The sequence below is a fragment of the Myodes glareolus genome, chromosome 16 (genome assembly GCF_982192425.1).
Source record: "Myodes glareolus chromosome 16, mMyoGla1.1, whole genome shotgun sequence".
NCBI lineage: Eukaryota > Metazoa > Chordata > Mammalia > Rodentia > Cricetidae > Myodes > Myodes glareolus.
In genome coordinates, this window is record NC_142041.1 from 2,797,353 (window position 1) to 2,809,807 (window position 12,455).

The 12,455-nt window shown below is 43.3% G+C and overlaps 1 protein-coding gene across 2 annotated transcripts in view; it reads left to right on the top strand.

The window, feature by feature from the left end:
• The first annotated feature begins 1,385 nt into the window (after nt 1–1,385).
• The window catches only part of Ripk2 (receptor interacting serine/threonine kinase 2), a 30,799-nt gene continuing 19,729 nt past the window's right edge, over nt 1,386–12,455 (top strand). Inside the window, exons 1-3 of one of the 2 annotated variants that reach the window (XM_048420304.3) lie at nt 1,386–1,782; nt 5,658–5,811; nt 8,428–8,583. In XM_048420304.3, the coding sequence (XP_048276261.1) occupies nt 1,610–1,782; nt 5,658–5,811; nt 8,428–8,583 (483 nt within the window). In that variant the 5' untranslated portion in view covers nt 1,386–1,609. The remainder of the gene's footprint in view (nt 1,783–5,657; nt 5,812–8,427; nt 8,584–12,455) is intronic. The other variant, XM_048420305.3, reaches the window with a different exon arrangement.

Genomic DNA, 12,455 nt, shown 5'->3' on the forward strand with positions numbered 1-12,455 from the left:
ATGTTCTTAACCACTGAGCCATCTCGCCAGCCCCCTTTAATTTGTTTCTTGAAACAGGGTTTCCCTGTGTAGTTTTGACTGTCCTGGAACTCACTTTGGCCTTGGTCTCCCAGAGTGACGAGTTGGAGGTGTGTGCCACCTCAGCCTGGCTTGAAGTTTTTATTTAGCTGTATGTGCATTACCTGAAGAAGTCAGAAGAGGGGGTCAGATACCCTGGAGCTGAAGGTACAGGCTGCTGTGAGCCATCATATGTGATGCTAAGGTCAAAATTCAGGTCCTCCGCAAGTCCTCTTTATGACTGGGCTGTGTCTCCAGCCCAAGAACACATACTTCTAAACTGTAGACCAAACTGTGAAGAACGAAAGTTTAGGAAAGAATGGATCGATGTTATATATATTATACTATTCATATAAGGGACACAATTACAGATTTTAGTATCCTGGTGGATGTGGGATCATGAAACTAAATTGCTCACAAATATGAGGTGTCATATTTGTGCCAAACACCCTATAGAACAGTCATCTAAGGAGAAAGATGTTTAAAGTAAAATGATGGAATAGTGACTGGGTTTGAGTAGGTTGGTTGTTCACTTGTTTTTGGATAGCAGCCTTCCCAGACACAAGAAATGGTTATGATTTTCGATTTGCTTGTAGACTTTGGAGAATAAAAACAGAAACAGTTTCCTGGTAGAAGAGCGGGGAGCTAAACACCTCAGTTTGTCACAATGACGGTGCTTACCTCTCGACCTCCCTCCTGAAGCAGCAGCCACTGAGTAGACTGGAGTGGAGGTTACCGCTCAGGAAGCCACCTCCGCCCCATCACTTCTGGGGTTTGGAGACTAAAGCAGGCACGCGGGCCAAAGGAAAATCCGGCCTGCCCACCTGACACCAGCGTGGACACCACTGCAGGGACTTTCCCCTTAGGAAAATTGCTCCAGGCCTGCAGGAGGGAGCTGGAGGCTCCTGAGTCCTGGCTGAGTGCCTGGAGAAGGCGGAAATGCGGAGGGCGGGGTCTGTGGAGGGCGGGGCCTGCGGAGGGAGGGGCCAGAAGGGGAGGGGCCTGGGGAGGGCGGAGCATGTGAAGGGAGTGACCGATAGGGGAGCAGCCTGCGGAGGGCGGAGCTTGAGGAGCGAAGAACCTGAAGAGGGAGGGGTCACAAGGGGAGGAGCCTATGGAGGGAGAGGCCTGCAGAGGGCGGAGCCTACGGAGCGAAAAGCGTGATGAGAAAGAACCCGGCAGGGGCGTGGCCTGCGGAGGGAGGAGCCTGCGGAGAAAGAGCCCAACAGGGGCGGGGCCTGATGAGGGCGGAGCCTGGGAAGGAGGGGCCTGCGGAGAGAGAGTCCAGCCTGGGAGGGTCCCGCAGGGGAGGCCCCGGCCGGGTGAGGCCGGCCGAGGAGCTGGGTGGAGGGAGGAAACGCAGAAGGAGAAGCGGCGGAGGGCGGGATCCGCCGAGGGAGGAGCGCGGAGCCCGGAGGAGGGCGGAGGAAGGTCCGCCCCGGCGCGGCCGCAGACCCGACGGGCTCCCAGGGACAGTCGTCCCGGCCGGAACTGCAGCGGCCGCGTGGGAATGGGCCGCCCCGCGACCTGACGCCGCCGCTCAGCCGGAGCCATGGACGGGGACGCCATCTGCAGCGCGCTGCCTCCCATCCCCTACCACAAGCTCGCCGACCTGCACTACCTCAGTCGCGGCGCCTCGGGCACCGTGTCGTCGGCACGCCACGCGGACTGGCGCGTGCGGGTGGCCGTGAAGCACCTGCACATCCATACGCCGCTGCTGGACAGGTAGGGGTCCGGGGGAGGCACTGCCCTGGACGGCGCCCGACTTTCCCGCTCGCCTCTCCTCCAAAAACCCGCAATCACGGCAGCCCGTAAAAGCCTGTTTATTGAATCCGACGTGTGTTGATGCAGTGTTTGTGGCTTGGCTTTATTTTTAGCCGCAAGAGCTCTGGAGCTCTTCAAAGTGGGCTCTCGGAAATGAAATATACAGTGAGTGGAAAATACACACCGGATTTTGAACATTTAGTCCTAAAAACAAAAATGGGCTGGTGTTTTTTATATTGGCTACACGTCAAAATACTTTTCTGGGGTCGTATGTTTTCCGCTCCGTATTTGTATTCATCGGTGCTGCGGTTTGGTTGATTTTGTCTTGTTTGTGGCTTATTCCATGCAGTCATGAAGTTCAGGTGTCAGACTCTACATTAGCAGTTGTTGTTCGAGCTCTTACTTTGGAAGTCCTCTAAGGAAGTGTGCGCTGTTTTTGTAACAGTAAATTGAATTCAAAGATTGTCAAATGGTCAAAAATAGTGAATATTATAAAAAAAAAAAATTTGACCGCCTCGTGTTCTGATATTCTTTGGGTCCGGTTTCCACATCAGGAAAAAGAAAGAAAGAAAAAAGCGTTGGTTTCTGTTTCCAGGAAAACATCACAATTAAATACCATGTCTTTGTGACTGTGTGTGTTAGTCAATGGGTCTAGTCAGTAGTCTTGTGTTTTCCTTTTTTTCGGGAATTTAACCAGACATCCGTGGTTGCCACGTTCTCTTCTGGATCTAGCGTGAAAATGCAGAAGGTATAGCGGCTCCATTGGCCAGAGGCTGTTCATGTCTGGTGTGAGGTCAGATCCAACATCAGATACCTCTTCTGACTTCAACCACCATGGGCTAGATCACATTGTAGTTTGGAACACGGAAACTTTTTGTGTACCGTGATCCAGATTCAGGAATGTACAAGGTGTAGTGCCTGTTCATACTGGCACTACATAAAGTCGGTGGAGCCAGTGCTGGTGTTTCATTCAGTAAGTCAGCTCTAAAAGGAGGTTGGTTAGAAGCCAAGTAAACAAATATTCTCTGAATATGTAGCACTCATAGACCACTAAGTATACCAAAACTAGTTGATTTCTCACTTTGGATTCTGCTTTTCAAGGTTTTTATTTACCTAAGCTTTGTGCTCTTTGTGTGCCAAGGGATAAAGTTGAAGTTGCTTTTTCCATCTTCCCCAGCCACGTCACTGTACAGTTTTATTGAAATGGACAGGAAATTGTCTTCCTAAGAGCAACAAAATCCTGGGACCTTACTGCACTGCGTTCTTCTCTCTTGTTGCCTAAGATCTTAACAAGCGCACAGGCCTGAGCTTATGCAATTGACTCTGCATGTCTTATTTCCTCGTTTATAAAATATGAATAATTAACATGTGTGTGTATTTGTTGTCTCTACTGTAGATAAAGTACCCATTGTTCTTTAAGATGACCTGAAAGGAAAATAAGTTTATGTGACGTTGCATGTTATTTTAATGATTAATGAGTCCTTCTCTGTAACCAATGAATAGGCCTTCCGTAACATTCTTCCTACCTTAATGGATAGATGACCTCCTATTGGTTGTTCAAGTACCCTGATATGGGGTAACTATTCCCTATTGAAATTTTGAGTTGGGTAATTTTGGTGATATAATCACTGAAACTGCCCTACATTTTTAGCTTTTTATGATTTTTAATTTTATTTTCCCCCTCAGTCTTGTTGAAATCTAACCTTACAAACTGTCCAACACAGACGTTAGCGTACCAGGACTACAGTTTGAATCTGACTTAAATCCGTCCCTTTGTATCGTTGTGGTCACCCGAAGCTGTGCAAATACAGAACTTGAGAAACTGTCGTTGAATTCAATGGGCTTCATGGATTGATATAACTGGTTTCCTTACAGTCAAGGTCAGAGACAGAGAAGAGAGAAACTTTCCACTCCATGTTTTCTTCTACCTCTTAAATTTAAAAACATAAAATCTGTTGCCTACTCGGAGAATAAATAACTTATGACCATGGCTGGGTGTGTGTCTCCGTGTGTGTTCTCAGCAGTCTTATCGGGAATGTCTGTTGCTTTTCTCATTTCAACAGCCGTCCATCTAGAGCTGGGTTTCTCAAGAGCCAGCATGAGCATCATCAGTTACCCAATAGGCTTCTCCTGGAAGTGTTTCTATTTATGTCATGGCTACCAACACCCATGCATCTGGACGGTTTAAAAAAAAAAAAAAAGATAATGATGATGTCAATATAATTTCTCTTTGTATATTTTTCAGTCCTTCACAGCCAGTTAGTCCCAGCATCTACCATTCTTCTCAGCCAGTGTTTTCTTCTTTCTTTGACTAGCTTTATACTTTCAGGCGCCCCCTGCTCTGTATCTAAATTGTTACGGTCTTCAGAACTGTTCCTCTTTCTGTTAATTCCATATACTGTGCCAAGACAGTATCTTCACACTTCGTCTTACTGATTTCTCTTGCTCAGGACCCCGGTCACAGCTACTCAGATGAAGTGTCCTGGGGAGTCTTAGGATCCTGGCATGTTTGTTTGACCATCCCTCCTTTTACACAGACTGTTACATACCCTAGTTCATATCAGTTTTACTTTCACTTCCGCAATTCACATGGCACATGGATGTGGAGCATCTACTGTGTTACTGGACAAAGTCCTGGGGATGCCTTCTCTCTGGTGCTAAATTCTAGCCGTACTTCAGGTTCTACTGAAAGCCTGCATCGTTGAAGTCTGCGGTGACATTACCTTGCTCAAAATTCTCTCCCCTCTGCTTGACCCATAGTTTGCTTTTCTTTTTCCTTTATATGTGTGTGTACATATGTATGTATATGTATATATGTGTATATGTATGTAAAATATGTGGTAGTTATCACATTCTTCCTTGTATTATTTATTTTTCTTATGTGAATTATGGGCCTTGAAGACAAAGATGCCTCTTTGTGTTTGTGGGCTCTGAAATACTAACCATAACTCTACTTGTACTAAAAGTTAACCATTTACCTATTTTATTCATGCCCAAGGCATGGATACCAGGGATCGGCTATGAGAGCTTCCCTCGTCTCTGTTCTTTTCCTGAGTTTTCTGTGTAATTTCTCAGCGTGACTGACTTTGATAGCTATCATCACCTCAGCCAGGGGTTCTCAACCTATGGATCATGACCCCTTTCACAGGGTTCACCGAAGAACAAAAAACAAAGATATTTACATTACGATTCATAACAGTAGCCAGAATTATAGTGAGGAAGTGGCAACAAAGTAACTTTATCTTTGGGGGTCACCACAACATGAGGAACTGTGTTAAAGGAGCCTCGCATTAAGAAGGTTGAGAGCCACTGAGTGGTACAATTATATCTGCAGTATTTAAACATTTTAGAATTCATGTTAGAAAACTTTTACATGGTGTATAACCATCGAATGTAACGTTATGCTAATCAAATGTATTCCTTTTAGGATGAAATAATCTTAGTAATTTAATTAGTTCAGGTACCAGTCAATGTAACATAGGTCAGCTTGGGGAGCTTCCTCTCTCACGGCTCCTTCTCGCTCCTAGGAGAGGTGCAGTAATAACCGTGTGTAGCGCTGTTACCATCAGTGGAAAGTACAGTAATAACCATGTCCAGCACTTTTACCACCAGTGGTTTATAGAAGCTATTTTGGCTGCTCTCTAAACAGACCAGTGGAATACACAGAGTGGATATCATCTCTGTTTTAAATGTGATGAAGCTAAGGAGTACTGAAGTTGAGAACTCACATGAGGCTACATAACTAATTAATGAAAAAATCCAGGCTTAATTAATCTGTGGGCGTGGTCATTGTATGTTTTTCATTATCTGAAATAATTATCCTTTTTTTTCCTTAGTGAAAGAAATGATATCTTACGAGAAGCTGAAATACTACATAAAGCTAGATTTAGTTACATTCTTCCAATTTTGGGAATTTGCAATGAGCCTGAATTTTTGGGCATAGTTACTGAATATATGCCAAATGGATCATTAAATGAACTTCTACATAGAGTAAGTACTGTTTATTTTCAGTGACTACAGTTATTATTTAGTCTGCTCAAGCTGTCTGTAGTATTTCTGTCACAGTATTTTGTAGTATATCAATGAATCAAGTAAGAATATGAAGCACCATTGACCTGATGAACGTTTACCTTCTGTGGCTTTGTTTGTGTTGTTACAAACTACTGTGGAGCTGGGCATGAATTTAAAGGTCCTAGATTATTTTGTATAGGTAACTGTGACATTCATACTAAATCCCAGTATAGATATTATATTCATATACAGATAGGCATGGGAAATAGATGACATGTGTCCAATACACTATAACCAATTGTTAATCCATGTTTTATATTAGTGACTACTTAGAAGCCATATTAAGTATTATTAGTTAATGGACCAAGTAAATTATCTTCAGTGACATTTTTCTGTCTATAGCAATTTGAACCATTACTAACATTTTTCAAGGTATGAGAAAATCCTGTCTTTTATGTGTGAATCCTATCAACAAACAAACCTAGGGGTCCACATTCTTGAAATACCTATATTCTATTTTGGTTTTTGCGTGATCTTACACCATGATCCCTTCCCGTGTGCGTTTGCTTTCAGAAATCTTTTTAGGTCAAATGCCCCAGTTTGTGAGGATTTGGGCTAATTAGGCTGCATAATCACCTGTGGACACCTATGGCACGCCCACGTCACAGTGCAGCACAGCTTTCTGAGCAGTCCAGGGAAAGCGGGCACCACTGCCAGCCACTCATGGGGTGACTTCCTCTTTGTTTCAGAATACATCGCATTCTATCATGACTTGCGGCCATCTGAAACAAGGACGGACTGAAGTAACTGGTGTCAGTCTGTTCAGGTTCGTGTGCCTGCCCCAGCAATCAAAGGACCAAGATTCCATAAAGTTCAATCTCTTTTCCTTTGTTTGAGAAATGAAGTTTAAGCAGAAATCCTAATGTTTTCCTTCCACATCCTTATTGATACGTGGCACCCAGACTTGGAGCCCGCTGGAAATTCTGTAGCCTCCCCTCTGCTAGGGATATTCCTAACTCTTAGATGTGACCGTAAGCGATTGAGCGAGTGGTCACTCTACCCTTGACTCCATAAGGGAAAACCCCCTATGACACTGTCATTCAAAGGCCCCATAATGACTTTAAACTTCATAAAAGTTGACTCGCTACAGACAGACAAAAGAGACACTCACTCCAAGGTCCTGGACGTGTTTCCCGGGAGGTAATGGTCCACGCTAGTGCTTTGTATTTCTTTTGGTTTCCTTAGTATGATGCCCTCAAAAATATGCCAGTTACTCACCCACAGCATCAGAAAAGATCACTGAATAAAATGAAAATGTAAACAGCCTAGAATATTATGAACCATCCCTACCAATTGATCACTGAAATGTAAACAGACAGTTTCAGAAACAATCCTAAGGCAATTTTGGAACTTCAAAAAAGGTGACTTTTACATAGGGTTTTGGAAAATGAACCCTGGGTTTGGGGCCTGTTGGGCCGTTGTCACCTTTTTCAAAGTGTCTGGATTTTCTAAGTGTACACATTCTCCTGGAAAACTGGTTTAACTTTTATGTTCAGAAAACATTTAAAGAAACTCAGATGGATATGTGTTTTAAAACAAAAAGTGACCTTTATTCCTCAAGACGAAAATTCCTGAAGGCTAATGTTTCAAGAGGTAATGTAGAAAACTTTCGTAATTAAAAGCACGAGGTATAGGTCAGTGAGACGGGCGCTCGCCACACCACAGTACCAGCCTGATGAGTTGAGCTTGACCCTCTGCCTTCCACACTCACACCCTGGCACATGTACCCCACCCCGTCACATTGTGTGCCCATCCACACATACATACTATCCACATACAGTGGATAGTAGCAGACTATTTCAGGTATGAGACACTTCAAATAAATATAGTAACTCTCACTGATATAGAGATTACAGTGATAATTGTAGTTTTAAATTAATAAAAAAAGTTAAAATTTTGAATGAATAGTTTGTATGTCAGAAGCAAACTCTTATTTTTTTCTGTATGTACGTGTGCTTACGGATATAAGTTATGTGCTGAAGCCACAGGCGTGAGCAGTGGGAGAGTGTAAATATATGTGTCTGACCTTGTACGCATACAAATGACTGAGTGATGGAGGAGCGATCGGCCGCTTAAAAGAAATCCCACACTAGCTCAGAACTGAGAGATAGATAGTTATTTATTTAGGGGAAAAACTCACAAATCAGAATTCTCCACTTGACCGGTTGAATCACGCAATCCAAAAGGAGCAGCCGGCCTGGAACAGAGCAAGGGGAACCAGAGAGAAAAAGGGGCACGCCCTAGTAGGCGGGCAACTACAAGCTATAATACTTCCTACAGCAACTGAGAGCTGTGCCGACGGAAGAGCAAGGCAGTAATACCGTGCAATTGCATGGCCAATATAAAAAGAAATACCACAGCTATAGTTATTATTAACATCTCTAAAGATTAAAGTAAAATACGAGAATATCAAACAATATCAATTGAGCATATGTTTTATCTTAGTTTATAATCTATTTCCTCGTGAAATTCGTAATTTTTAACTGTTAAATTAAGATAGTAATTTTTTGTTTTGTGTCTTTCACCCATACAAAGAAAACTGAGTATCCTGAAGTTGCATGGCCATTGAGATTCCGCATCCTGCATGAAATCGCCCTTGGTGTGAATTACCTGCACAATATGAATCCCCCTCTCCTTCATCATGACTTGAAGACTCAGAATATCTTGTTAGATAATGAATTTCATGTCAAGGTAACTACTTTGGGGAAAAAAAAAAAAACCTTTCTCTGGGTCTTTGTTCTTAATAATTCTGAAAAATCCTTTAGTAGTGTCTTCATTGCTGTCTTCAGCACCATGTCCCATGAGGCTTGGGGCTGGGAAACCCAGCTGGATGCGTGAAGGAATGAAGCCTCTCGGGCTGTGGAGATCCTGGAGGAGGAAGCTCCAGCCCTTGGCTTTTAAACACGCTGCCAACATTTGCGTTGGGACCAGGGGAAGGTCTTTGGCATGGCCTGGCCGGTGTCAGCAGTGTCCACTCAGTCAGGGCGTCCTTGGCTCTCCACCTGCCCCTTTCTCGCAGTGGGTCAGTTATTCCTTGTCGTTTGTATGACACAGGCCTCACTATGTATCTCTGGCTGTCCCAGAACTCACAGAAGTCCTCCTGTCTCTGCCTTCTGAGTGCTGGGATTACAGGTGTGTGCGGCCGCACCTAGTTTAAGGCTCACTTATTTTTAAACTTTAGATATAAAATTTGGTACAAAATAGCAACTCACTGTGTTTCTTAATTAAAATTGACAAAAAAGATTTATTTTCTATTTTGAAATTAGTGTTAGAGTCATAAGGTGTTATGAAGATAGTGCAAGGTGGTTCCATGTTCCCTTTACCCATTTCCCTGCATGATTAGACGCAGGCTTCAGATCGGAATCTGGACAGGAATGGGTAATTTTGAGTGCTTTTTCATACGCCTCCTTGTCACCCATAAAGCCTTTTCACTGAAAGGCCTCTTGAAGAGCCCGTTTTCAAATGGATTGTTCATTTTTACCACTCAATTTTAAGAACCCTGTGTATATTTTAAATATGAGTCCTTCATCAGATAATAATTTTCAGATATTTCCTTTCAAATACTTCTCCACAACTTATGTTGTCGTCCGGGTGTTTGTGTTTGTACTAACTCACAGAGAATGTGTGTGTGCTAGTGTGCACATGTGTGTGTAATCGTTGGCTACGCTGGCTGCCTAGTGACAGGGATCTTCAGTGCTCAGATCACATCCTGCCACACCTGGAGGCTTTATGTGAGTGCTGAGACGTCAGGCTCGGGTTATGTCGTGTTTGCCCAGCAGTGCTCAGCCGGTTCCTAGGCCATTGTTATTCTTTTAACAAAGCCTGGTGCCAAGAAAAACTTTGTCTTTGCTGAAGTCCCGTTCATCACTGTTGTCCCTAAGTCATGCTCTTGCTGTCACTTGTAAGCTCTGCCCCCAACTCTAGGGAGTGACAGTTTTCCTCTGTGTCACCTCCTAAGGTTTCTTAGTATTATGCTTAGTGTTATACTGAAGTCTCATGCTTTGAATTTGCTTTTGTGTACAGGGCAAGGTGTACTGCGACCCTGTCCAGAATGGGGGAACTCAAGTGAGGAGTAACTGCCGAGGGATTAATACTAAATGCAGCTCACTTTATTTCTATATAGTGTTCTGCCTACCTATTTCTATAGCATACATTGTCAGAGGATGATTTTAAACATTAAAAATGTTCAAAGAAACAAAGAAATGTTTCTCCATTACTTACTAGAGAAGTTGTAACAGTACAAACTTTTAACACAGAAGTATGAGAAAATCTAATTTAAAAAAAAATTACTGAATACACTTCCTTTTTCTTGGAATAAAATGGCAGTTTGGGAAGAGAAAGAAAGGTCAAGCTTGCGGCCCAACATTGTGGAGAGGGAGAGAGGGACTGTCTGAGGTTTCCCACTTTTCTGCAAGACCTCAGGTGAGCTGGGACTCTGTTCCCAGCGTGGCTGCTCCACAGAGAGGACACAGTGTCTGTACGTGAGCAACAGGCACTTTCCCAGTAACCAGACGCCCTCCCTGCTTTCCTCCCTTAGTTCTACCTCACTTTGTATTGATAAATGTAATAAAGTCCACTCTTCCTCAGTACAGCAGCCGTTCTGATATTTGAAGACAGCCGTGCGTCTGCTTCCCACTAGGATAGTCTCCTTTTCTCCGCTGAACCAGCTTTACCCTCTTCGGCCTTCATTCAGTCCCTTGTTGATACGAGTTTTATCCCCTTACATGATTTCATTGCATGCTTTGGCGTTAACTGCAAATTTTGATCCTTAAAACTAAACAAAATACGTCTGATGTAATCTGATGAATGCAGACAGAGTTGAATCAAAGTATGATTTTTGAAGTCCTAAGTACTTAGTAATAAGTTTCTTGGCCAGGCATAGTAGGTGAATGCTGCCTGTAATTCCAGCACTTGTGAGGAGCAGGTGGGGGGGATCGAGAGTTCAAGGCCAACTTGGGTTACATAGCGAGTTTGAGGCCAATCTGAATGCATGAGACCCTGTCCCCAAAAATAAGAGAAAAAAGAAAGGGTTTTAGTAATTAACAGTTGCCACAGGCAGTCCATCATGCTGCAGAAAGTGGACTGCCAGCCAGAGGGCCCAGGGGTTGCTTTTTGATGTTTTGATGTCATCCTTGTCATTTTTCACATATCATCATTTAAGCGTCCTCTCTTTATCGTGAACTTAGTAGAATTCCTTTGTCCAGTATCAGTTGTGGTCTTGTTTGGGAATTAGACTTGAGCCTCCCTTAATGGGGCAGCACAGCAGCCCTAAGAACCTCCCTGACCATGAGGACCAGCTCTTTTGTTAATTGTACTTTTGGGAAGTCATCTTTCAGCTTTTTAGGCATGTTCTGGTAGATACCGTTGTTCTTCCTCCTCTAGACTCCTAGAGGAGCCCTTGCTTGGCTGCTCGTCCCAAGGTCCTCATGGTTCAGGTCATCAAACACCCAGTCTTTCTGCTTTATGCCACCTAGTTCTCCTCTGTGTCCTATTGTATCCTGACCCTGTGCTTCCCCATGATACTTCTCACCAACTGGCATGACTTTCTTAATTACCATGATTAATTTGATGGCGTGATTGCCTGGTCACACCTATTTCCTCTTGTGAAAGAGTCTCATGCAGCCCAGACCGGCTGGTCAGTTAGATGAAGCTTCATGAAGAAAACAGTTTAGCCCAGATTATTATCTACTACATGCCTAGCACATGCTGTGTGGAAGCATCCCATAATTAAAGTGAGCAAATGAGGTAATTTCAGATCTTCTGCATATAATAAATACATCTTCTCAGTTAATAGTCAAGTATGTTATTGTGTACGTAGAGCGGCGTATCTTATAGGCACTTCTAGAAACTCCTAGCTTGGTGATACAGTAACAAAGGTACCAAGAAAATCTGTTTTGGGATTTTTTTTATTCTGTTATTTGTGGAATGCCTCTGTTATGAGCACTGGTGTTTTGTTTTGTTGGTTTTTCAAGACAGGGTTTCTCTGTGAAGCCTTGGCTCTCCTGAAACTATATTTGTAGACCAGACTAGCCTTGAACTCAGAGATCCACCTGCCTCTACCTCCCAAGTGCTAGGATTAAAGGTGTGCACCACCACCGCCTGGCGAGTACTGATCTTTGTAATTTGTATTCCATAAGTTCTTGCTGACTTATGCATTTTCCAATCACTTGAAGTTCCCCTTTCGATAGCTTAAAGTAACCCTTTATAAATTCTTTAAAGGCTTTTTAATCAGAGTTAAGGAATGGGCTCTAAATAGGATGTGGAGTTGCAAAGTCAACACTTTTTTTCTCCTTTAGAATTCATACTGACATGACTTTTTAAATGTTTGTTTTCAATTATAAACACTTTGTATACATGAAAGTGGAATACACTAGGCTATTTCAGCGCATGCATACATTAGTAATGGTGACTAGCTCGTATGGAGAGTGTGTCATGTGACAACAGATGCTCTTCTGAATAATTCCCTAGAAAGACTAGTTTGATTAGTTACCTCAACACACTTCTGCTGGATGCTTTATCCCCAGCTACAGATGAGTAGTGTAGGACACAGAGAAAGTAAACAA